This window comes from Pangasianodon hypophthalmus, chromosome 17, assembly GCF_027358585.1.
Source record: "Pangasianodon hypophthalmus isolate fPanHyp1 chromosome 17, fPanHyp1.pri, whole genome shotgun sequence".
In the NCBI taxonomy this organism is placed as follows: domain Eukaryota; kingdom Metazoa; phylum Chordata; class Actinopteri; order Siluriformes; family Pangasiidae; genus Pangasianodon; species Pangasianodon hypophthalmus.
In genome coordinates, this window is record NC_069726.1 from 23439115 (window position 1) to 23465773 (window position 26659).

A 26659-nucleotide genomic window follows, 5' to 3' on the forward strand; every position below is an offset into this window, starting at 1 on the left:
GTCCTCATGCATTAGGGTGTCCAGCTGGTCCCCTCAGGTTTTCCCCACAAAGGCCCCCATGCACTGGTGTGACTTTGTTCCCCAGGGTGCAAGATCTGCCCAGTCCCCAGATACCCCTGACACACTGTCCAGCCAGTTCCTGGCTCTCCCAGGCACACTGTCCTGCTAGTTCCCCCAGTTTAGTCGGTTTCCCCGGACGCACTGTGTGGCCAGTACCTGGTTCCATCCAGACAAGCTGGTTACACAAGACACACTGTCCAGCAAATCCCCAGAAATACTGTCCAGTCAGTTCCCCCCAGAGACACTGCACCCAGTCCCTGGTTTCCTCAGGCACACGTTCCTCAGATCCCCCCTTTCCCCAAATGCACTCTGCAGCTGGTCCTCGGTTCCCCCAGACACGTGCTGCATCTCAATTCGCCTACTTATACTATGCGCTAAAAGCGTGTACTCTTTTCATGGAGAAAAAGTACATACTTCTGAGTGTGTAGCAAAAGTATGCAGATAGTAGAACATACTAACATACGAACATGTCATGTAACGGAAGAGAACGTTGTTGACTAGTTACGCACACCGTCACTGTTGCATTTCAGCTTTTCTTGATTCGATATTCCTTATACAGTTTATACTATTATAATTTAATTTACATTCCCTTGATTTATTTTTCCACATTTCATTTACACGTCGCTAAAATGCATCCATGAATTCGGTGAAGCAAGGAGTTGTGGGTAATATTAGCCAAAAAAGCGTCCAGGGATCCACACTTCTATCGGGACTAGTAGACCATCTAGGTAGCTTTTGGGATTCTCATTTCAACACACTACGATTTGGGACACGCTAATTCTAATCGTAGATGCTCTTTAGGACGGATAGTAGGCGAATTGAGACGCAGCAACACACATCGTCTGATCTTATAAACGTAAAAAGCTAGCATTTTGAATAAACGTTGTATTTGTGTACGTTGTCTTGCTTGGTGTCCATGATGATTACTCATAGGGCAGATTCTGATTGGGAGAAAAATCTCTCATGTGATCTCCTAAATGAGTTTTTACAGTCTGAGAACACCAGGCACACAAGTCCTCTCTCCTGTACCTGATTAAATCTATGTCTAAACATCGCTCTGTGTGTGTGTGTGTGTGTGTGTGTGTGTGTGTGTGTGTGTGTGTGTGTTCAGCGATGCAGGAGGACGCACTGAAGCTCGTACTGCTGGCTCTCGAGGACGGCTCGGCTCTCTCTCGCAAGGTTCTGGTGCTCTTCGTGGTCCAGAAGCTGGAAGCTCGGTTTCCTCAGGCCTCCAAGACGAGCATCGGACACGTGGTGCAGCTTCTGTACCGAGCTTCCTGCTTTAAGGTCAGAGCAGTGATGCTGCTACAAACGCAACCCTGTCGTTGATTATTTTATTATAACCGCATGCCAGGGAGTGTTTTATTCCTTGCTTTATTGCATCAGGCTGAAGTTGATTGATGTGATGGCAGAGGGACAGAACATCTGATCCATGTTGTGTAAAGACGCTTAAGTGTTTGAGAGGGTGTGTGTGCGCATCACGAGGTGTGTTCTGTCGTGACTCTAGCGTGCTTGGCAGGGCAGGAATGTCACCCCTATCCCAGAATGCAACGGTGCAGTATCTTTTTCCTGGCGGGGCTGTAAACGGAGTAGATGAAGTATTTCTGACGCAGCAGTTGGACTAGACTTCGCTACACATCATAAATATAGAAATATGGGATGTAATTTTAGAGGGTAAATGAAGTTTAGTGAAGTAAGTGTGTGTGTGTGTGTGTGTGTGTGTGTTTGGTATCAGTGATGATTACTCATAGGGCAGATTCTGAGTGGGAGAAACACCTGATTCTCTCACCTGATCTCACACATGAGTTTTTATAGTCTGAGAAAACTAAACACACCACACTGAGAGTGATGAGCTCATAATAAACGCTCCTGTTTGTTGACTCGATGTTTATTGCTGGTCAGTTTTTAATCTTCCTGTCTTCTCCTCAGGTGACGAAGCGTGATGAAGACTCCTCGCTGATGCAGCTGAAGGAGGAGTTTCGTACGTACGAGGCTTTGAGGCGCGAACACGACGCACAGATCGTCCACATCGCCATGGAGGCGGGGCTCCGCATTTCTCCTGAGCAGTGGTCCTCTCTGCTGTACGGCGACCTCGTCCACAAATCACACATGCAGTCCATCATAGACAAGGTACCGCCCACTTTCCCTTTATTTTTATATGTTTTTCGTGATTTTTGACTGAGCCTGGTTTCACAAGGATGTTTTGGTGTTTGTCTGAAATGCAGCTCTTTATATGTTTGGTGTAAAATTTTCTGTGTCCATGTCTTAGCCAATAGGGAGAAGTCGGGGGCGGGGCTTCAGGGGCTTTCTCACTCTGGGCACATTTTCTAGTTTTAGTTCTTTATTATTTTATCGGTTTAGTTTTTTACAGTGTTTGTCTGTTTACAGTGAATGTAAAACTAAATACTTTTATTTTAAAAATAAATAATTTACATGGATTTATTTGTTTTTTTTTTTTTTTGTTTTTTTTTTTTTTGGGTTATTTAAATTTAAATTTAATTAAATAAATATTAAATAATAAAATATGAAAATGTAATATGTATTTTTTAAATTGACTTATTCAGTTTTACTTTGTTTTACTTTTTCAGATTACTTATATATTAAATTAAATATACAAATAAATAAGTAGGTTTTAAAATTGATTTTATTTTCCATGGTTAGTGTAGAGTGTTTGGTTTCTTCTCTCACTCTCCTGCGTTTAAAAAAAAAAAAAAAAAAAAAAAAAAAAAAAAATTCTCCCCCTACGTAGACGCCTACAACAAACCAGCAGTGTGCTTTCTGATGGAGGCTAAAAACGTCCTTCTGAAAGCAGCCTCAAAGTTTAAAACACTTCCGTGTGTTACTCCCCAGTTTCGTGCGTGTGTGTGTGTGTGTGTGTGTGTGTGTGTGTGTGTGTGTGTGTGTGTGTGCGCGCGTGTGTGTGGTGTCAGTGATGATGACTCGTTAGGGCAGATTCTGAATGAGAGAAACATCTGATTCTCTCACCTGATCTCACACACGAGTTTAATAATCTGAGAACACCAAACACGCGCACACACACACACACACACACACACACTATTTACATTGTACTCATGTATGCAGCGTATCATTTTAATTGAAATAAAAATGTATCGTTTCTCCTCCACGCCCTCGTTCCAGCTTCAGTCCCCAGAATCCTTTGCGAAGAGCGTGCAGGAGCTGACGATCGTCCTGCAGAGAACCGGAGACCCGGCCAACCTCAACATCCTCCGAGCTCCGCTAGAGCTCCTGGCTGGCATTGACCAGAACCTGGGTGAGTGTATACACACACACACACACACACACACACACACACACACACACACACGCATCAAGGGGAGTGAGGACACTCGAATGACGTTGTCTCTCTCTCTCTCTCTCTCTCTATGTGTGTGTTTAGATGCAGCCGTGCCCTCGTGGGAGGAGCTTGAGTCTGTGATGTTGGCGGTGAAGGTCGTGGTCCACGGGCTCGTCGAGTTCATCCAGAATTTCAGCAAAAAGAGTCACGAGACGTTTCAGGTAAATGCAGAACTCTTCTCACTTCCTCCTAGCTCACGGATGTCACCCGATATGTGTCGTATATTGTAATTTCGTACAAACGTTATCGTAGTGAAGCGTGAAAACAGATTTAGACTCTAATGGGGGGAAAAATCTCACGTGACGGCCACAGTGTAGCCATAGCAACACTCTTACGAGTCCTAGCTAGTATTGGCTAACTAACTTGCCTCGCTTTGCTTTCTAGATTAGATTTATTATCGGTAATCAGATAAAATAAAGGTTAGTGTAACTTTGGGGATGAGGAGGTTGTTTGTCTTCGCTGTGTGAGATGTCGCGTCACGTCACGTATCGGTGAACGTCCCAAACATATACATTCGCCGTTATTTTTGGTTACAGCAACGTTGGAATATTTTCGATTGAACATGTTAGAAATAATTACTTGCTAAGAAGACTCGTAGATTTTTCACTGCCATCTTGTCCTCCATGTTTGTTTTTCTCAGTCGATCTCCAGCTTGCGATCTGATTGGTCTAGAGGTTTAAAAAAAAAAAAAAGAAAAAAGGAAAAAAAAAAGCCTATGATGTCACTCGATGCTTTTCAGAAATTTTTTCGTTTTTTTTTTCCCTACTTTAGAAAGCTTTGCTGTGACCAAAAAAAAAAAAAAGGACAGACAGCAGCACTTTTTAGAAGGGACCACGTTCCTCTGGGGTTAAATGTAAAAACATGAGCTGGAGGGTTGGGAGGAAATAAAAAAGAAAGAAACAAACAAACAAAAGAAACAGGTTAATAAGTTTTTCTTCAATTGCAACACTTTTCCCTCATCCTCATTTTCTTCGACGATTAAACATCACCTGTGAGAGAAGATTAAATGAGATTAGTGACTGAGATCAAAAATATAAACCTTAAAGCTCTTTTTTTTAAATTCTCACACACCCTGTAGATTTGCTTGGTGTGTGTGTGTGTGTGTGTGTGTGTGTGTGTGTGTGTGTTTGGTGTCAGTGATGATGACTCGTTAGGGCAGATTCTGAGTGGGAGAAACACCTGATTCTCTCACCTGATCTCACACACGAGTTTAATAATCTGAGAACACCAAACACTTGTACTGCGTCTTATGCACACTATTTAGTGCAGTTTTATTTATCGTGAGATTTAGAACGTGGCCTTAACCTGCACTTTTAACGCAGAGAAACTTGTTGAGGATTATTATTGTAAAACGGCTGAAAAGTTGTTGAACATTATTTAAAACTTCTGGCTGCTTTGCGTAACCGAAGGGGGCGGAGCCAACAGTCTGCCGCTACACCTTGGATGTAAACGAAAAGCAAAAACTTGTGAAACCGTTTCAAAATTTAAAACGATGTTTGTTGTAAGTGTTTGATTAAAGAGGTTAATAAGATACAAGACTGTGTTTTAGTTAAAACATAAAACGCAAACAGCGGGATTTCGAACGCAGCTTTAGTTTCTGATTAAACCTTATTTTGATTGAGAGACGTGTTAAATTTTATTTAAATTTTTTTTTTTTTTACAAATTTTAATATGTAGGAAAATAACTCCTATTTATAAACACAAAGTAAAATGGATGAAAAGTTACGAGTGAGAGATGATTAGTAAGAAATTCCGACATTAACTGTAACATTAATGTTTTCTTGTCTAAGTTTTTTCTGAACTTAAAAAGTTTAAATTAGTTTAATGTTTTTCTACTTTCATAAAAGTAGAACATTTATTTTTAAGAAATTTAAGAAATTTCAAGTGGTCAAACTGGGTTTAACTGACTTTTTTGTGTGTGTGTGTGTGTGTGTGTGTTTTAGTCTCAGCCCAACAGTAAATACAAGACTAGCATGTGCCGAGACCTGCGGCAGCAAGGAACCTGCCCACGGGGTGTCAACTGCACCTTCGCCCACACCCAGGACGAGCTGGAAAAGTGAGCGCACACACACACACACACACACACACACACACACACACACACACACACACACACACACACGATTATACACACCTGCACACAGCGACGAATATTTATACATATGTGTCAGTGCATATTTAGATTGTCAGTGCAGTTACACACATTCACGTGCGACCGGAGCAATCTGCAGAAATGAGTACCGCTTATATAACGTGTACACACACACACACACACACACACACGTACACACACACACACACACACACACACTGAACAGAGTGACAGAGGAGGTTTTTTTTTTTCCCTTTCTGTTCCTTTATTCGTGTTCACACTCGCGCCCACACACACACACCCACGCAACACACACAGCATCTCACTGCTCTTCTGTGCGTCTCTCCTCCTCCAAGGTACCGAATGAGGAATAAGAAGGTCGGTTCTGGAACCAGACCGTCCCTTCTGTCCAAAACGGGTGCCGTTAAATCCTCAGCTGTAGACGCGTGTCCCGGCGAGCAGGAGGGCGGGGCCTCGGAGAGCTCCTCCCCCACTCGCCTCGTGCCCAGAGGAGGAGAGCAGGAGCAGGAGGAGCTGATGAAGGAGCTAGCTGACGGATTCCCGGCTACCAGCCAAGACCTGTGAGACACGCTTCCTCCACACACACACACACACACACACACATTTTAATCCGAGATGTCACATTTATAAACATTATTTACACCTGGTCACTTTTCAGACGCTTCTTTAAACACGTGGTTTTACCTAATTGAAGAAATTAATCGCGTGTTTAGGCGTATTGTTTTTCAGCAAGATGATTTTATTTGTATTTATTAGCTTTATGACCTTTTTTTTCGTAGAAAGTTTAACGTTAGAGTATGATAGTATGAATTATCGCTCAGAAGCTACAGCAAAAGAGCCGTCTTCTTTTATTCCCCCCGATTAAAAACACCACATGAACCAATCGACACATGAATCTGGAACGACTGACAGTTGTGTAGATGTAGAAGTTTCAAACTTGCTGATATTAACTTATTAACGAATACTGGACAAAAACCAGTGCATTAAAATGTTTTCCAAAGTAATAAATTGTTCTAGAGTTTAGAAAAGTTATTCGATAAACTATTAAATGATGATAAATTAAAATAATTTTTATTTAAAAAGTGTATTTCCTGAAGAAATCGGAGTGATTGTGCACCTGAGCACTCTGGTGTTTGAGTGTTGCTAGGCAGTTGCTAGGGTGTTCCAGGTGGTTGTTAGGGTGTTGCTAGGTGGTTGTTATGGTGTTGCTAAGTGGTTGCTGTGGTTTTTCAGATCATTTCTAGGAAGTGCAAGTGTAAAAGCAGTCTAAAAGCCTTTTTTAAAAAAAACATGAACATGTTTCTTTCCCTCATTTTCTTTTTCATCAGCGATTATACACAATTTCACTTTTTCCTTAAAGCAACCCCACACACACACACACACACACACACACACACACACACACACACACACACACACAAAAGCTCCAGTTTCATTCTCTCGGGTGGTTGCTAGGGTGTTACTCTCAGCGATTACTGTGGCGTCCCCGCTGGTTTCACAGATGTTGCTAAGCAGTGGTTGTGGTATTTCAGGTGGTTGCTAGGCCATTGCTATTGCATCTTGGCTGGTTGCTAGGATGTTCTAGGTGGCTGTTGCTATGGTATCTTAGATGACTGCTATTATATCTCGGCTGGTTGCTATGGGATTTTAGGTGGTTGCTACGGTGTTCCAGGTGGTTGCTAGGTGGTTAATATGCTATTTTAGGTGGTTGCTAGGGTGTCCCAGGTGGTTGCTAAGCAGTTATGGTATTTCTTAACAAGTCTGCTGTTTTAATCGAATTATTTTTCAATTTATCTCATTAAATGGAAGTTTGTTTACAAGCTTCTAAATAAAACACTTTGTTTTGTTTTTTTTGCTGTTTACGTTTATGTAGAATTTTCTAGAACATTGAGCATGTGTTTGTCTCTTTTCTTCTTCCTCTCAGGAAAACGGGTTCTCCTCCGAAGAGCCCAGCGTCAGGACCTCCTGCAGACGCCTCGCTGCTCCTCAAACCCGCTTCCGTACCGCAGAGAGGTCACCACGAGGTCACGTACTTTCCTGAACAGAGATCTGCGTACGATCTGCCGTCCTGCCCGTCTGGTGAGTCTCTCACACACACACACACACACACACACACTCTCACACACACACACACACTCTCTCACACACCTGTCCATCACTGTAGGGTTTCTTCACTAAAGGTCCAACATTTTCCCAACTATTTAATTTTAAATGTACAAACAACTTAAGAATATTTCAGTGTTTAAATTTTAAGTAAAGTTTTTAAGGTGATTTGTCGCTTAATGAATCCGTTTCTCTAATCAGTGAAATTAACGATTTGCGTTTGTTTGCTTCAGTTTTACGCTGAACGCGTACGAAGGGGCGGGGCTGAAAACTTATTCTTAAAAACACACTTTTTAATTGGCTAGAAATGCGTATTATCATCCTTGTGGTAACCTTGACAACGGCTTCCGACTTTTTGGATGCTTGATCCAGATAGCAACAGTAACCAAGCGTGGGCGGGGCTAACAGGAAAATCCTGCGGAACTGCAGCTCTCTTGTTTGACAGATTTTATCAGCTCGTATATTTATCTTTTAAATAGTATAAAATAAAATGCAGATTAATGACCAATCATTGAACTTATTTGTTATTTATTTTCTCTCTCTCTCTCTCTCTTTTTCTCTGTAGGTAATTTTTTCCCTGCTCCTCTGTCGAACCCTCACAAACCCTACCTGCCTCGCTTCCCTCGCTCCAGCCCCGCCTCTGACTCCTCAGCCCCGCCTCCTCTGGCTCCTCCCTACCCTGACTCGCCCCTCCCGTCCCGTTTAGGCATGTCTCCGTATCCCCCCTCCCCCTCTTACCCACCCCTTCCTCACTCTCACCCCCACGGTCACGGCGTTTACGCTCCCGTCTACGACAGTCGGCGTCTCTGGAGGCCTCAGCTGTACCACAGACAGGACGGCCGGAGCAACTCGCTCCCTCTGGAGGTGCTGCACTCGTCCATCTATCATCCCCCTCTCCGGGAGCGCTTCAACTCGCTCGACAGCGCCTACTGCAGCGCCTCCAGCAGGAGAGCCGCGCTGCACCGGGTACGTGCTGCTGTAACGCCTGCCATTTAATAATTCAATGATTTTTATCATGCAGTGATTATTTTCCTATGTAGCTATCACACTATTAATTTACCGCTGTTAGCTAGTTAGCGATCTATTCGATGTTAAAGGTGTAGCTAGACTTGGAACAATTTATAATTTCCAATTCCCTAGGGAAAAAAAACAAAACAATTTGCCTTATTATCATTGTTTTATCTTCATTGTTTAGTGTTTCTGTTTACGGTTTTCTGGCCCTGAAATTAGCTCCGCCCTCAACTGATATGGAGCAACAATAGAGTCCCTACTTATCATGCCAAAAACGGTACATCAGATATACTTCCTGTTTAAGATAGACCAGAGAGCCACATCTATAACACATTCTTTATTTTTGTCCAGTTATTTTTACATTCCTGGCTTTAAATCTCGTCCCTTGCTGAGCTTTTGAAGACTTCAGAAGCTGTTTTTTTAAAAAATATTTTTGTTCTTCTTCCAAATTTTAGCACTAAGAATGAGAAGTTGAAAAGGCATATTGTGAATGAAATGATTCATATGGTAACCTTGACGACGCCTTCCTGCTTTTTGGAAGCTTGATCTAGATAGCAACAGTAACCAGCGTGTGGGGGCGGGGCTTAGATCCAGTTCCGCTAACGGCAAAACACTCGGTGCCAGCTAGAGGAACACGAAGCACTGAAACTGTAAAATGTTATTTTGTGCTGAAATGAAGACGTTTTTAACGGTCTTTTACGGATCGAGTCACCTTTCTGAAATGTACAGAAATAATTAATTACGTTTAAAATGATTTTACTGTAGTGGTTTATGTTTTATAATCAGAGTAAAAATAATAAAATAAATGTCAAATATTAAAGTATATACATATGTAGACGTATATATTTAGTATTTTTTTTTTTCAAAAAGGGAGACTTAAGGCTTTGATTTACTTAAAAAAAAGAAAACAGAAAAAATAATTACAGTTAGTATAGTTAATAATTATACAGGCAGCTCTGTCTCTGGGACCTGAACCATCTAAATACAACATGCAGGTCGTGTGTGTGTGTGTGTGTGTGTGTGTAAAGTGTTTAATTAGTGTGTAATGTTCGGCATGTGTGTGTGTGTGTTAGGAGGCGTATGGCCGAGCCGCTCTGGGCTCTGAGGATTTCTACTCTCTCCGTCAGGAACAGTGGTCGCATCAGCACCACGGCTCGGGCCGAGCGGCGCAGCATTCCCCCGTCTTCACTGTGGATCTCTGCCCTGAGGTGTGTGTGTGTGTGTGTGTGTGTGTGTGTGTGTGTGTGTGTGTGTGTGTGTGTGTGTGTGTGTGTGTGTGTGTAGGCGGGGGGTGTGGGTTGGTGTGTGGTGTGCAGTGTGTGTCATTAGAAGTCTACAGTTGGTGAGTGTGACAGCAGAACGTCGTCCTCCCTCAGTGTGCTGTTACGGCTATTTAAAGCGGAACTGTTGCTCAGCAACTGATGAATCTGAACAAGTAACAGTTCTTCTCTCTCTCTCTCTCTCTCTCTCTCTCTCTCTCTCTCTCTCTCTCTCTCTCTGTGTGTGTGTGTGAGATGTACACAAGCTCACACTGGACAGTTTGGCAGCACACACCCCTGCCTGCTGACTCACTGTTATTCTTCTAAACGCAGCCTGTTGCATGTTGGTGGGCGTTGAAACAAAACAGACGGAGGAGTTCACCACTTCTCTTTCCTCTCTCTATTATTTCTTCTCTCTTACGTTCTCTTCTTCCAGGAATTGCTGTTGGAACGAGTTTCAACAGTTTGACCTTAATCTTTAAGATTTGCGTTTATAAATACACACACAACGGTCAGAAATTCAGAAACGCAGTTATTCCAGTAATGAGAGTTAAACCTGGTTAAATGATTCAGAACCTCAAAGTGCCATCGTAGGAAACATACCTGAGAAATATCTAATTTTTTTTTTTCCTCTCAAATTTGGTACTAGTAATTTGTTTATTTCATTTATATGTAATATCTTACATGTGAACTTTTGTGTATTTATTTATTAATGATGAATTATATACAGATACAATAATCATTGATTTTTACCATGTATTTTTTTTATTTATCATGTATATGTTTCATAAAAATGTTAAGATTGATGATATATTTAATAAATTAGTAACATAGTTGTATATTTGAGTAATAAATATATCGTATAAAAAAAGAATTTTTGAATATTACATATTAAATATTCACTCAGATTAATAAAAAAACAACAAAAAGTTCTGTACATTTCATTCTCCAGAAAAGAAAAATGTCCTGCTTCACCCTGAAATCTGTAAATCTTCCAGTCCAGCATCCTATTTTTATTATTTCCATACAGAAGAAATAATAATAATAATAATAATAATAATAATAGCATAATATTGACCATAACAGTAATACCAAGTGACTCTTCACATCGTTTGAAACAATAAGGAGGAGAAATTAATTCAGAGGAAAATAAAGCAGAGTTAATTATATTAATATTATCATATTTTAATTATATTATAAATCATATTTCTCAGGAAGTTTGTTATCCTAAAATGTTGTGGGAAGAAGGCTGACTCGAATGACTTTTCAAAATGAATGATTTTTTAAAAACTGATTTATTCTCAAGCTAATATTCTATCATGTTTAATGTTAAGTGCTTATTCTATGCAGACTTTGTTTTAAATATCGCTTTAAAATGAGTGAATGATGGAATTTTCTGATTTGGTGTCGACGTGCCGGGCTTCTCCGGGGTTTTCCTGCTGAACACTGAAAGAAATGAATCGAATGTGTAATGTAATGACTGTTACTAAACTCTTGTCCCTTTCTCTCTCTCTCTCTCTCACTCTCACACACTTTCGTGTGTGTGTTTAGTGTGTGGAGAGCGGTGTGTGTGTGAGCTGTAAATGTGGAGGTGGAGATACTCCTCTCGGTCGTTACTCGCCGTGGTCGTGTGGCGCCGTCGGCCCGTTCGACTCGGAGCCTCTTTACTCTCACACCTGTTCCCAACACACGGTGAGAACCACGCACACACACACACGCGCACACACACACGCGCACACACACACACGCACGCACACACACACACACACACACACTTTCACGTTATAACTCTTTATGAATGGGTGTAAATGTGAGTCAGAATAATCAGGTTTATTCCACACGTCTCTCTGCTGATGTCTGTTATTTGCTGTACGTTATATAACTTTTGAATTACTCAATTTTACTTTTGTAAAACCTAAAAAGCATTTTATTTGGTATTTATTATTAACTTATGATATTGCCATATTTATTAGAATAAAGTATGTACGCATCTCTTTTTTTTTTTTCCCCCTAGCTTATTGAGTCGTCCTCTGCACTGTAATTTTTATAACACAAACATTATCAAAACTGTTTCCTAGACAACTAAACTAAAAAACTAATTAAGCAGTTATAAGAACACAATAAAATATGAAACAATGGGTGTTTAAACTGAAGACCCACTAAAGGAATTGCAAAGGGGTGAGAAATAAATATTTAAATATTTCAGATCTGGCAACCTTTACATGTTTTGTGTAGGGAAACAAAATGCGCATCTTGTTTTTTGCTAAAGAAACACGTAGCACCTTTTAGTACAAATTGATGAACATCATCGAATCCCGAAGTTGTCCGAAGTTAAACACTGAGGTTTGAGTGAGCCTACTGAATAAAAAAAAATAAAAATAATTAAATAAAAATAATAATAAAAGGTTTATTATCTTTAACATTATGATACGCTAATGTGATCGAAGCCATGTGTAAGGGATGTGATGCGAAGGCTGATGTGCACTGATTGCTCTCTCTCTCTCTCTCTCTCCCTCTCTCTCGTGCTCTCTCGCTCTCTCTCTCTCGCTGACTCTCTCTCTCTCGCTGACTCTCTCTCTCTCTCTCTCGCTGACTCTCTCTCTCTCTCTCTCGCTGACTCTCTCTCTCTCGCTGACTCTCTCTCTCTCACGCTCTCTCTCTCTCACTCTCTCTCACTCTCTCTCTCTGTCTCTCTCTGTCTCTCTTTCTGTCTCTCTCTCTCTCTCCCTCTCTCTCGTGCTCTCTCTATCACTCTCTCACTCACTCTCTCTCGTGCTCTCTCTCTCTCTCTTTCTGTCTCTCTCTCTCTGTCTCTCTCTCACTCTCTCTCTCTCTCTCTCTCTCACTCTCTCTCTGACTCTCTGACTCGCGCTCTCTCTGTCTCTCTGACTCTCTCTCTCTGTCTCTCTCTGACTCTCTCTCTCTGTCTCTCTTTCTGTCTCTCTCTCTCACGCTCTCTCTCTCTCTCTCTCTCTCTCTCTCTCTCTCTCTCTGACTCTCTGACTCGCGCTCTCTCTGACTCTCTCTCTCTCTCTCTCTCGCTATCTCTCTCTGACTCTCTCACTCTCACTTTCTCTCTCTCTCTCTCTCTCTCTCTCTCTCTCTTTTGGTAGGACGGTGAGTGTACGGCTAAACACTGGCTGCACGTTTCTGAGCCGTACAGACGTGTGAAGGAAGAGGACCCCATCATCCCGTTCGGCGAGGGTCCCATCATCTCAAAGTGGGGCGCCATTTCACGCTCGTCTCGCACAGACCACCACACCACCGAACCCGTTCAGGCCACGGCGACGCACAGCCGCACAACCACCACCACGCTCATCAACTTCAAAGGTGTGTGTGTGAGTGAGCGAGCTAGAGGTTGGGGTTCATATTCCTGCTCCAAACACATCCAAAATCAGTCAGGAGTTTAGTAATGAAGAGACACTGAGTAGCTCATAAAGTGAACATTGTTTGTGCCCTTATTTGTTTTTGTTTGTTTGTTTGTTTGTTTTAACACACACACATCCATCCCTGCTGTCCAGATAAAATCTCTACAGAAAACAGCAGTGTATCTTTCTGTTAAAAAAAAAATTATAACAGATTCCAAACCAGTCCAGACTCCAAATTTCCAAATATAACTAAAAGATGTAATAAATAAATAAAATAAAATTAAAAAAAGCAACCTTTGTACAGTATCAATAAAAGAATGAAACATAATAACAATAATAATGTTTGGTATGATGTGTAGAGAATTTTTATATATATAATATATATATATATATATATATATGAAGTTCTAATCATTATGAAATGTACAACAATGTAAAATTAAAATGTTATTATTACTGATAATCGCATACTTACTATTATACATGTAGAATATATTATAAAAATCTGATTATAAAAAATATTCAGTATAATTATTTAAGTTTAAAATCTTATAAACATCTTTATTAGTCAATTTAAAAATGAATAACATCCTCCTCATGTTTTTAGGCTTTTTCAAATCCTCTTTATTTCCTTCTCAGTGGTTTGTTCCAGTTTCTCCAGTATTTTTAATATTTAGCAAAATTGATTAAAAAATATAATGGAAGAAAAGACAGAATGATGATGGGATGATGATGGGATGATGATGGAACACCGGCGCCATCTAGAGGTTGTCACGTTGTCTGATGTGACCGCTGCTGTCCCTCTGCTCTCTCACGCTCTCTTTATATTTTATTTATTTCTATTTTATTTTTTTTTGCAGATTACAGCTCTCAGGTCGGACAGGGCGAGTGCCGGTGGAGTCCGTGTGTGTTCGAGCCGACTCGCTCCGGGTTCCTAGAGAGGTAACACACACGTTTCACTTTTAAGGCTCTGACTGGCACTTTAGCTAGAAGTGTGTGTGTGTGTGTGTGTGTGTGTGTGTGTGTGTGTGGTGTCAGTGATGATTACTCGTTAGGGCAGATTCTGAGTGGGAGAAACACCTGAATCTCTCACCTGATCTCACACACGAGTTTTTAGTCTGAGAACACCAAACAGGAAAAAGACACTGGTTTGTACATTTTGTGTTTGTTTCAGCACTAACTCTGTCTCTCTCTGTGTGTGTGTGTGTGTGTGTGTGTGTGTGTGTGTGTGTGTGTGTCAGTGAGCAGAAACGCAGCTCCTTCAGCACCGCCGGGAAACGTGCAGCCGAGTTCCTGGCTCGCGACGGAGCAGAGAGCGGACCGGACCGGGACATCGAGCTGGAGCTGTGCGCTCTGCACATGGAGGACTCAGAACCACCGGGGATCCAGTCTGAGGTAGATACCACCGAGCATTCATTATAGGCTTGTGCCATAGTTTTTTCTAAAATATTGTAATTTAAATAAATAAATAAATAAATCAAGATGTATGATGTAATTGTCCAGAAGTGACAGGCTGAAAAGAAAAAAATAAACAGGAAAAACTTGTACACGTGTATTCCGATGTTAAATTGCGGCGCTTCTACGCAAAATCCATAAAGATGGTCAGGTCTGGTAACATAATCAGAATAAACCGGATATTGTAGCAGTTTAATATAATTTATTATTGATTCAGAGTAATTAATTCTTGTATTCATTTCTCTGTTTAGTGTTCAGAAGCTTTGTCTTTACCTTCCTGCTCCGTATATACGCAAGCAGACCACATCGGCAATGAATTATTGCTTAAAATAACAATAACACGGCTCTGAACAGAAAACACGAGTATAAAAAGAATATGGCTTAAGATATTACAGAGGTGACCGCGTATAGCCTAGCAACAGTTGCCGAGGAGTGATGAGGTGTGGCTTGAGCAATCTTCCTAATGATTTTAACTATCGATTCATATTTCTGTCTTACTTCAGCAATAGTGATTTGCAGATTATTATTATTATTATTATTTTTTTTCTTGCTATCAGGCGTCTTTGGGGCCCCGGTGTGAAAATCACCTCTCCAGTGTGTTCAGTGACGGAGCAGGAAGCTCGCGGACGGCGCAGTCGTTATCTGAGCACATGGACGCTCATTTACTGAAGAAGATGGCATTTCGGTGAGCTGAGGATGAACATGAGTGTTCACTACATAGGGTATAAGAGCTGATTTATTTTACAACGAGTATGTTGAAGCACGTTTGCGTGTCCTCGTTGTGATGCAGAGAGGGGGATTATGGGTACGTGTGGCACTCAGAGAAGCACTTCAACACACTCGTGCCATCCACCTGTGTGTGTATGCACTGTTCTTTGCATTAACCAGGCGAATGCTGATTGGTTGTCAGGGAGGTGTGTCCTGTTACATGCCTGTAAACACTTGCTTTTTATATATATATATATACAGTTCTGTTCAAAAGTCTTAGGCACGTGCAAAGAAATGCTGTAGAGTAAATATGCCTTCAAAAATAATGAAATTAAATGTTTCTACATTTAAAAAACCCTATAAAGAGCAGTAAACAGTAATAAATGAAACAAAGTCAATATTTAATGTGACAATCCTTCGCTTTAAAATAAAAATAAACAGTATCTGAGGTGCAGTGTGTGCAGTTTTATAAGGAAATGAGCTGGAAGTGTTACTGAGCATCTTGCAGAAGCAGCCACAGTTCTTCTGGAGACTTTGACTGTCGACTCGCTTCTTATTTCTGCAGCGAAACCCAGCAGCCTTCATTATGTTTTTATCTGAAAAGTGTCTCTTATGGAATCTGCTGCTTTCTTTACTGACATACAAACATAACACTAATAGGGTGCCTAAGACTTCTGCACATTTCATTTTGTGCTGGAAAACTAATGTTTGGAATCTAAAATGTTTTTGTACTGAATCAATAATGTAGAAGTCAGAAAATAAACATCTATAACAAAGTTTGTACTAAAAAAAATAGGGTGCCTAAGACTTCTGCACAGTACTGTATATATGTGTGTGTGTATATATTTATATATTATATAAACAACTGTTTTATTTTCGTTCTTCTAAATGTTTTATTTGCAGAAAACGACAATCATGATATTGTGGCGGTTTGCAAAGATCACATGCTTTGCTATATTTGTTCATTCTCTCATTAAAGACGTAGCACAGAGCATAGAAACTCAAATTAAAAGTAAACAACTCAAAGGCGTCTTTTATTCTGCGATTGATTACACTGGATTTAACCGCTACTCGCTTAATACAGCGTGCTTAATACGGGAAAAAATGCTTTCATGATGCATTACACACATCGTTATAAATATTTATTAAAACTATTTAGTAAAAGAGTGCATTATTGTTGATGTAATGCGTTATGTACGCTACTTAATGCCTCATCATAACACTTCATAATGCATAATAAAGATGGCTATAAAGGGTAATGTATTTTCATTTGAGTGCTTTATAACATATGAATTTATTATAGATCTTCATAAAGACCTTTTATAAGAAAGTATTAGTGTTTTTACTGTTTTTTTTTTTTTTTTTTTTTCCCTCCACACTGTTTGTTTTTGGCTCCGTGATGGATCTCTTTCTCTTTTTGTTTCTGGTTTGGTTCGTGAGACTCTGCTCCCCCTAGTGGACGCGCTCGCGTTAAGCATTAAGACGGACCCGTATGTGTTTGTTCACTCGTGATGTCTTGACGTGAAGAATTATAAATCAGCCCTGATCTGATCTGATCTGATGTCCTTCCAGTCTCTAACAGCGAACTTTTTTTTTTTTTTCTCCCTCTATCTTACAGGAAGTCTCTCTCCCCCGGGGGCCTGAACGCTGGAGGTCTCACTGTGGGCGGTCTGGTGATGAAGACGGGTTCACTAAGACCTCCAGGAGACGCAGCCGGACCGAGCCCGGGACCCGAGATGATTCTGAACGGGAGCTAAAAAAAAAAAAATTTCAGTGATTTAGAGTCTGAATGTTGGGTCAAAGCTCACGGCACTGATCCATGAGACCTTAGAGTCTCGTTTATTATTTTCTTAAAGCACTTGCTTCCCCAAATTAATTTCAAACATCTTTCCAGTAATCAGATGTTTATGGAACATAACCCAGTTTTTTGTTTTGTTTTGTTTTTTAAAGAAAACCTATTGAAAAACATTATGCATTTTTTTTTTTCAAGCTTCACTCCTTTAATTTTTTTTTCTCTCTATTTTTTTTTTCTGCTTTTTAAAATTTTGCAGCTTATGCAAATGTGTTTGTTCACAACCCCCATCTCAGGTCACCTAGCTGCCAATCAGAATCCACTCCTTAGCCAATCAGAGGCCTCCGATTACTCTTCCATCGGAAATAACAGTAGTAGTAATAATAATAATAATAATGATGATGATAATCTGCATTTGTGATGAGCTTAATCTATTGCAGTTCCTGCCTGTAGGTTTCTATATTTCTACTAAATGTTTACAGTGTGTGTGTGTGTGTGTGTGTGTGTGTGTGAGAGAGAGGGGGGAAAAAGCCTGGTGCTCCGTAAATACTGTACATTGCATATGTCATGGTGCAGTACTAATGACTCAGTTGACATGCATGAAACGAGTGTTTTTTTTTTTTTTTTTTTTTTTTTTTGGTTTTTGTAATGATCTCTTTGCGTGAATGTGCCTATGAAGTGGTTTACGGTATTTTCTGCTCCCTCTGAGGCTTCGTCAAGCGGCTGTTTTATTTTTAAATGGCTATCGGATCAAATTGATTTTTTTTTTTTTTTTTTTTTTTTTTTACAGCAGCATTAACGTGTGTGTGTGTGTGTGTGTGTGGTAACGGTGTCCTATTCATTTAAAGGAACAGCAAACCTCCATTTATAAATTTCTCACATTCAGCTCTACAGTGAAGTTTAGTTCATGTTTATAGAAGACAGGAAGTCTCGCTGTGTCCTAAACCGCATCGGCACGTGAAAAAGACGCCGATTTTCACTAAAGACAGACTTGTTAGCGTAATTAGTGTAGGTGTGACACACCGAACGTGTCGACTTCATCACACCGAACGTGTCGACTTCATTTGGTGTGAGTGGGGAAAAATGTTCCTGATTGATCTTTTGAGAATTTCGGCGTCTTGTGCTTGAACTTTGAAGTGTTGCTTTTGATGGAGTTGTTGAAACGAGTGTTTAAGGTGTTAGCAAAACGCAGCACTTCTCCTACAGTCTGGTTTATACTTCTGCATTGAAGCGTATTTGTGTCGCAACACGGAGACGCACTTCCACGCGCCACACCGATTAACAGGTGCGCAGTCCTCTTAAATCCTAACAGCTAATCGTGTGTGTGTGTCTATGGAGCTGTGTGTTAAGCCAGCCTTCAAACGAACGCTGATTGGTTGAGGCGAGGAGGTGTGTCCGGTTGTGATAAATCTGCAAAATTGACATCTATCAAATAAGATACGAGAGAGAGATGTTGAGATACAGCTCGTCTCTAGATGTTAGAGGTGTAACGATACACAGAATTCAAATTCGATACGATTTCCATGCAGTGGCGTTTCAAACACGATGCATTTTCAAAAATAAGCGTTGGCTGAGAAACGTGCTTTAGGTTTCTGTTTTCAGTTGGTTAAATTGAATCGTAAGTAACAATGACTGTATCTGTTCAGACTCGTAGCAGTGTATAACAAAATAAATTTAAGCATGGCTAATTAAACATTAGCTCTCTGGCCAAGCTTTCAGTGGTGTGACTCTAAAGGGGGCGTGTCTGAAGTGTTTAATTTTTTTATTCTGCTGTTATCTATCTGTCGGTTACGCAGCTCTCTGTAGCCCTGGATGTGTTTTTGAATGCTGCGTTCTCCGCTTTACTGACTAGAGTCTCATACCTGCAGCTATGAACAGGGCGTGCTGCTTCCTGTTTTCGTCTAGTTCCGTGCAGAAGCGTGGACGCGTGCGCGGTTTTAGAGTCTGTGTAACATTTTCAGTCCACCACTCGCTAGCGTTGCAGCTTAACGGGAAGCTGATGTGCTTCCTTATACCTGACTGGAAAGAGCGCACACACCAGTATGCTAGCGTATTGCATGCTCGTGAAACACGGTGCACTTCTTAGCTGAAATGTTTTGTTTGTTTGTTTGTTTGTGTTTCGAAATTCCAGATATGAGGTAATGAGTGTAAGCTTGATTTAAGCTGAAATGTTTTAGACCTCTCATGATAGAAGCAGTGTGTTATAACGACTTTATTATGCAGCCTGTTAAATGTATTCAGTGTACAAATGTATCGAATCGAAAGCCTCCTATCGAGCGATACGATGTGATGCACGGTATCGTTACACCTCTACTGTATACAAAATAGTATATAAAACTTAATGTTTCAGTTGATGTCAGTTAGCTGAAGTGCTAATAAAGGTCAAAGTTTGAGACATAGACTGCGTTTCAGGGACGCAGTGGGCGGGGCTTGTTGTATTCTATCGTTATACTTTATGCATTCTATTTAGTGCGGCTCTCTCGTTTCCGGTTCTTTTGCTACACTCGCAATGATGTTTTTTACAGTCTGTCTCGGTAAACGCTCCAGAGATAAACATCAGAGATGTATCTTAGCAAACCTTGTGAGATGTCTCTGAGCTGTGAAGCTTTGGAAGCTTAAAGAGCTGTGAAAGTTTTGAAGACGCAGTGCTCAGAATTTGTTGTTGAAAATGTTCTGTGGTAAATATACTCGCTGTACGGACTAACGTACGCAGTGTTTCCGGAAAACGCAAGAGCCGGACGATTTCAGAACATTTCTCCTCGACTTTTACTTCGTTTTCCTTGAGTTCTTCATTTTTCTGCCCTCTAGTGGACACGCAGAAGTATAAACCAGGTCGCGCTGTTCGTCCAAGCTTCAGCACTTCGGCAGACCGCGTCTCGTTTCACGCTTTGTGTCCAGAGCTGCTTTTATCCCATTTCTGATTTTAAAAAAATAAATAACTACCCCTGTCTGGTCCTCGTGTTCGAATGCGACATCGCTGCTAACTTCCGTGAAGTTGTGTGTCGGAGTATTTTGTATCAGGAAATTCTTATTTTTCCTTTTGTTTTGGTCACTGGAAATAAACGTAACCATCGGCTCTGCATTTCCTGTTTAAAATCGAGGTTGATGGAGCGCTGGGTGATGATCAGAACTCCTGAAACGGGTCTTCTTCTTCTTCTTCTTTTTCTTCTTCTTCTTCTGCAGTCTTGTGCACTGAATCTTTTTTCTTTTCTGTTGTCCTTCACTCGGACGACAGTGAGATCAGAGGAGTGTGTGTTACGCCGCTTTAAAGGAAACGTCTCCTATTTATAATAGGGTAAATTTTTTCAGATGTAACGTGGATGCAGGAATGTGGTAGGGCTTTTTGCCTAAAATAATGGCACCTTTTTTGTTACGCTTTCCACCAGTTTTATGGTAACTGGTGTCCCAGTGTTGAATTGTATCGCCTGTGTGTGTGTGTGTGTGTGTGTGTGTGTCTTTTATTAAAAGATGCAGATCATCTCTTGACTGTTTAAAGTTTAAACTTCGCTTTCTTCCATAATTTCTGGTCAAGATTAATATGAAGTACATATTAAAGCTCTAGATAGTTGACAGTGTTGGACTAGTGAGAACGCTTCTCGCTACAGTAGCGCTCAATGTGCAAAAGTAAGTGCCCCCATAGGCGCTGATTTCACATCACTGTTCCACTGGAATTTTGAAATGTTGAGTCTAAAGATAATTCAACTAAAAATTAAAAAATATATATATTTTTTAAATAAATAAGCAGTAAACCAGGTGCTGTATCCACAAAAAAAATTAATACATTCTTACACTTTTACTAAAGATGAATTTAGAGAAGACATTAAACATGAAACCATTAAGTCTCATTGATTTTAAACTGAATTATAAATCACTGGTTCTTTTGAATAAACATCAAATAAGACAGTATTGTCTTACATTTTGTCAAGTGTAAAATAAAATTGATAATTGTAATAGAAAACGATTTCCTTGAAAGATTTTCAAGACTGAATAAAATTTAAACAGATGTTTACGCATAAAACCTGCATTTTGCACGAATGCATCAGCTATCTAAATCATTAATATGTTAAAATGTTAAATCTCTAGAAGAAAATGTGAGGCTTTAAACACAATTCAAGGCTGTTTTAAGTGATTTTTTTTTTGCTAGTAGTCTTGGCCAAGGTGTGTGTGTGTGTGTGTGTGTGTGTGTGTGTGCGCATGTGTTTGTGTTCGTTCCTGCTGTACCTCAGCTGTAGCTTTTTATTTTAAATAAAAGGAGGACGTGAGAAGCTGTCTTTCCTCTTTTATTATTACAACAGCTTCACTGCTACAAACTGGATCTTACATTTGATTACAGCTTCTAATCCTCGGCTTTCTCTAATCTCAGCATGTGAGATTTTTTTTATTCTTAGATTTATTCAGCGCAGATGTTTCAGTTTTTTTATCCGTTTATCCTCTTACTGTGATTTGTGTGTTGGATCAGCTCGGCTCTGAGTCATGCCTGCACGATGCTTTTATATCATTAGAGTGTGTGTGTGTGTGTGTGTGTGTGTGTGTGTGTGTGTGTGTGTGTGTGTGTGTGTGTGTGTGTGTGTGTGTGTGCGCCTGCGAGTATGTGTGCGCGTGTGTGTGTACATCTGATCTTCTGCCCCCTGCTGGTCCTCTGATGTTTTACTGGATATTAACTCAGTTTTTGAAGCCACAATTCTGAAGAAGTCCAGAGAGGACATTTTTTTAATCTTTTCTTGCGCCGAACAATAACCATAAAAATTAATATCCTGAGTATTTTAAAAAATTTTTTTTGCCTCAGTAAGGTCATGATTATTTCACAGTTGTTCAACAAGTTAATTTCATTTAACTTCTTTTAGAGTGCAGGTTATAAGCCTGTATTCCTAAAAAAAAAAAAAAAAAAAAAAGGATAAATCACTTGGTTAATATAATCAAACTCTGACATTTTTCTCACACAGTTAGACTCTAAAAAGTTAAATTCAAAAGTAATATATTTTTAATTGAATGTGGCAGATTGAGCACACAGAGTGCTGTCAGTAAATAAATGAATTAAATAAACAAATACTACAGTTTTACTAAGTGAAACCACAGGAGTATTTTCACATTAAGCTGCATATTAAACTCTTACAATTTAATAATACAATTTAAGAGCATCATGTTACTTAACTCAATGTTAAAACAATAACCCAGAACCACCAAAATTTCTCCCAATATGTTATTGATCATAACTGCTGCCTCCTATTAAAAGAATGACTCCATAAACTTTGTATAAGGTTGTTCTGTTATGTGTATTAAAGTTTATAGTAGGGGGGAAAAGCTTAATGTGAAGATATATGAAGATATATGCTCATTCTTTGGAAAATAGAGAGCACTTGTGATCAATTAAGTGCAAGAGAAATTTAACCTGCGTTATGAGTTCCTGTAGAGCTGGAAACATGAAAATTATTGTGCTTTATTTGGTAGATAGCGTTCATGACAAGGTGAGTGTGTGAGATTTTTTTTTATAAAGTCCCCCTTTTTTTTAAAAATTGTTTATCTCATTGCACGGCCTCTCTGGACCTCTGCATGCACAATTCTTTACTTCTGAGGATCGCTGGTCGTGATGGTGTGCATGCTCGCCGGGCGTGTGTGTATATATACGACCCTGACAGCAGCTGATGTTGAATATTTTTACGTCTGTATTAGACATTTCCTTTGCAAATCTATTGTTCGATTTAACTGTATAAAATAAAAGATGGTACACATCCGTCAGTTTATACAGACACCGCCATCGTATAGATGGAATTTTACTGCAGTTTTATGATCAGCTATATTTAAATACATAGATATTTATCAGAGATTTAAAATTTAAAAAAAAAAAAAAAAAAAGGTGAATTATCTTTTGGTAGAAATATGAACTGTATTTTAATGCACTGAACAGATTTGCTGTTTCGTATCTTTGCTGTTTGCTGTTTCGTACCTTGGAGAAGGTCTGAGCCGCTGTGAAGCCCACGCTGATGATGGGAAATTAACGTAAAGGTTATTAAAGGCCATATTCTGTATCTGCATGCTGAGGTAATAAAGCGGATTTGTCCTCAAACATGTCGTCCATGCTTATGTTTTATGTTTTATGATCATGCTGCAAATTGGGAATTTCAGGCATTTTTTAAGTGAGTCACATCATTTGGCTCAATTCACCAAGAAGAGTCGACTCTTTTGGCTCCCAAGTGGCTCATTGCCATTTTTATGAAATTTTGACCTTTGATTGTCCTCCTTATGGCTGAAATTGTTTCATGAAATCTTACTCTACCTTATAACTAAGAAAACATCACTCAATTTTAATTTTTAAAATATGTAGCAGATCTTTCCTCATGCTGAATCATGTACACAAACCTGAGAGTCAAATACAGGAGTCATGTCTCACTATTCACGCTAATAAACAGCCCAGGGGTTGAAAAGAGATTTAAACTGATTAATTTTGGAAGCATTTTGAGTAAATTAAACTGTGAGAGTAACTGCATTGCCTTCCTCTACAATAAAAGTCATCTTTCAATGTTCACTTGAAAGAGTCGACTCAAACTCGTTTGAGAACGACACATCACTAGAAACTAAAGTTGTATGTTAGAAATGAGAATAAAAGAGATCCAGTTAAATAAATACAGACATATGATACTATCTTAGGGGGTCACCGAGACAAACAATCTATATGTATAACAAAAGAATGGAAATATCAGCTCAAAAAAATATACATGGGAGTCGATTCTTTCGTGAACGACACATCACTCGATAGAAATGATTCAAATGATAATATAATTCGTTTGAATTTTTATTAATGCAGACTTATTCTGCTGTTTTATCTCACTGAGACAAATTATATGCATCTACAATACAAATAAAACGGGTCATATATGTGAATCGGCTTTCAACGACCCCCTGAAGGAGCCGATTCAAAGAGCCGACTCTTTCAAGAACGACACATCAGTCGTTAGAAATGACTCTTCAGAAGATAATATTCGTTTGAATTTTTAATAATGCAGAATTATTGTGAGATAAATGATGTGTATCTATAACACAAATAAAAACGGGTCATATATGTGAATCGGCTCTCAACGACCACCTGAAAGAGCCGATTCAATGAGCCGATTCAAAGAGCCGACTCCTTCGAGAACGGTACATGGCTAGCGTTAGAAGGGAGTCAAATAATTGTATACATCTAGTTTGATTTTTTTTGTTGTTGTTGTTGAAAATAATACATAAGTATGTTATTTATGCAACTGTTTAAGTACAATTGCATTACTAGGACAAATTATGTTTTTTGAGGCAAATGATGGGTATACATGACGCTAAACTAGAAGATTTACTTTTCCGTTACTTGTTAGCTATGTATTTCAAACACAAAACATGTCTTGGCTGATCAGCTACATTGTTAGAGCGAGGAAATTAGTGTATATTAATTTTTTCGCTAAACAAAGCTTTCGATATTTCAGCCTTAGCGGTTTTTGCTAACCAAAGAGAAAAAAAGTGCAAGAGAACCTGCTGTGCGCATGCGCAAGCATAGAGAGCTTTGCGCATGCGCACTAGCAGCGGCGTTCGGGTTGTGTTTACGGCGCTGCTGCTGGTTTGTGCCATGTTCTGTCAAACCTCTGTGGAATAAAAACAAAAAAAGTCTTTTGGGGAAACAGGTAGGATATTTGTCAGCTGTGTCTTTGTCTTCTTTGAATTTATCTTGAGTTTAAAGCGTGTGTGTCTTGTAAATAATTCATTCCGAGCTTTTTATTGGCTGCATGCAAACGTGAGATGATAATATACTGAGTGAGATTGTGTTGTTAGCTTGTTAGCTTACGTATAGACGCCTAGTGCGCGAGATATTATTTGTCCTACCGGTATTCTGTCTAATCCTGCTTTCCTGTGCTAGGATTGGCTGTTTGATCAGGCTCGGCGGCAGCCCACCAATCAGAGCAGAGAAGCGTGATAGAATTAGCCAATCCCAGAGCAGGGGGTGGGATTTGTTCCGAATACGGGTAGGAATCGGAATAACGCAGTTTGCTAGCGATTCTGTCTCCGCCTGTCAGTAACATTAAAAACTACTCGAATTTTGAACGTTTTTGTCGCGAAATATTTTATAGACAGCTTCTAAATCCTCCACAGTTGAAAAGTGTGGTTGTCGTGGCGTTTGTATAAAATATAAAAAAGAAGAAATCTCTCTGCAAAACAAACTAGCTAGCTCGATTAGCTTGATACTCAGCATCAGTTCTAGGTTAGTGGATGCAAATTTAATCTTCTTTGTACAATCCTTACTACCTATATTTTCTTCCTAATTGTGCTTTTTTGCGAAATATGAGTTAATTTTAGAGAAATAACAGCAAGGCTCTGTGATATATATAATATAATGAGCGCGAGCCCAACCCAGCCCTTAACCTAACAGACAATACTGATGGGAATACACACATATACATATACACACACACGCACGCGCACGCACTGAGCGTCAGCTGTCGCACGTGCGACATTTTTAAAAAAAAAAAAAATAAAAATAGAGCCGCGCGCGCACCTCGCAACGGTTTTAACCGCCTTTCTTATTATTACTATTATATTAATGCTATTCAGAAACAGTAAAGAAATGCAGTAATGTGGAATTTAGCGGTTCGCGATATGACAAAAATATCATATCGCGGTACCTGAAGATCACGATACACGATATATATCAGGAGATCTAGTGTTTGTTCGCTAACATTTAATATTTTTTGACTCAGATTGGTTATACAAGCTATACACAGCAATGACAATAAAAACCAATGTGACTTGACGTAGACTACGTCCATGTTAATCCGGATAGATCTGAAAACTGCATTTTCGTATTAAAACGCACTTTGTGTACACCAACGTTTTCAAACGTTTTCAAAAATTGCTCTGAAACGTCTGAAAACGCTTACATCACTATACTGTAAAAACGTAAGAAGCTTTGACCCGTGTCATTTCCGTCAGGTGTTTATTTAAAAATGCAATCTGAAGGTTGTACAAAGTGACTTTAATCTTTAACAACGCTATCAAACTGGATAGCAGGCACGACAACTGCAGTACAACGTCGTCCACCATCTTGTTTGTTTTGAGTTGAAAAACGAGAAAACCGTGTTTTCAAATTTATCTGCTTGCGTTTTTTGAAAAGCTCAGTTTACACATGACAAACTGTCTCATTGTGGAAGGAAGACCAACACAGAGAAAAACGTGCGTTTTCAAATTTATTGTGGACGTAGCCTTACGACGTAACATCATGACAGTTCGTAAGAGCACAAGTTACGCTATATATCTATCTTTAACATAATTTGTTACTTAATTAGTTTTTAAAAGGGACACTGAGCAACCACGACCTCTACGTCGATTCGTTAAGACTCTGATTTTTCTTCAGCGTCATAGCTACGTACGGTTGTCAACATGCTTTTGTATGTTTTTCGCCAGTTGTTTAGTACA

At 39.6% G+C, this 26659-nt stretch overlaps 2 protein-coding genes across 7 annotated transcripts in view; both read left to right on the forward strand.

The window, feature by feature from the left end:
* Positions 1-23291, forward strand: part of rc3h2 (ring finger and CCCH-type domains 2) — a 35822-nt gene extending 12531 nt beyond the window's left edge. For 3 of the 5 annotated variants that reach the window (XM_034312934.2, XM_053241150.1, XM_053241151.1), the window contains exons 5-19: positions 1172-1347; positions 1990-2190; positions 3202-3334; positions 3461-3579; positions 5362-5474; positions 5867-6091; positions 7456-7610; positions 8200-8600; positions 9719-9853; positions 11456-11596; positions 13018-13234; positions 14133-14214; positions 14514-14667; positions 15285-15412; positions 17054-23291. In XM_034312934.2, coding sequence (XP_034168825.2) covers positions 1172-1347; positions 1990-2190; positions 3202-3334; positions 3461-3579; positions 5362-5474; positions 5867-6091; positions 7456-7610; positions 8200-8600; positions 9719-9853; positions 11456-11596; positions 13018-13234; positions 14133-14214; positions 14514-14667; positions 15285-15412; positions 17054-17192 — 2519 coding nt within the window. In that variant the 3' untranslated portion in view covers positions 17193-23291. The remainder of the gene's footprint in view (positions 1-1171; positions 1348-1989; positions 2191-3201; positions 3335-3460; positions 3580-5361; positions 5475-5866; positions 6092-7455; positions 7611-8199; positions 8601-9718; positions 9854-11455; positions 11597-13017; positions 13235-14132; positions 14215-14513; positions 14668-15284; positions 15413-17053) is intronic. The other 2 variants (XM_053241152.1, XM_053241153.1) reach the window with 2 other exon arrangements.
* Positions 23292-24739: 1448 nt separating this feature from the next.
* LOC113543986 (rab GTPase-activating protein 1) overlaps positions 24740-26659 on the forward strand; it is a 107910-nt gene continuing 105990 nt past the window's right edge. For both annotated transcript variants that reach the window (XM_053241148.1, XM_053241149.1), the window contains exon 1: positions 24740-24873. The gene's annotated coding sequence lies outside the window, so the exon portion shown is untranslated. The remainder of the gene's footprint in view (positions 24874-26659) is intronic.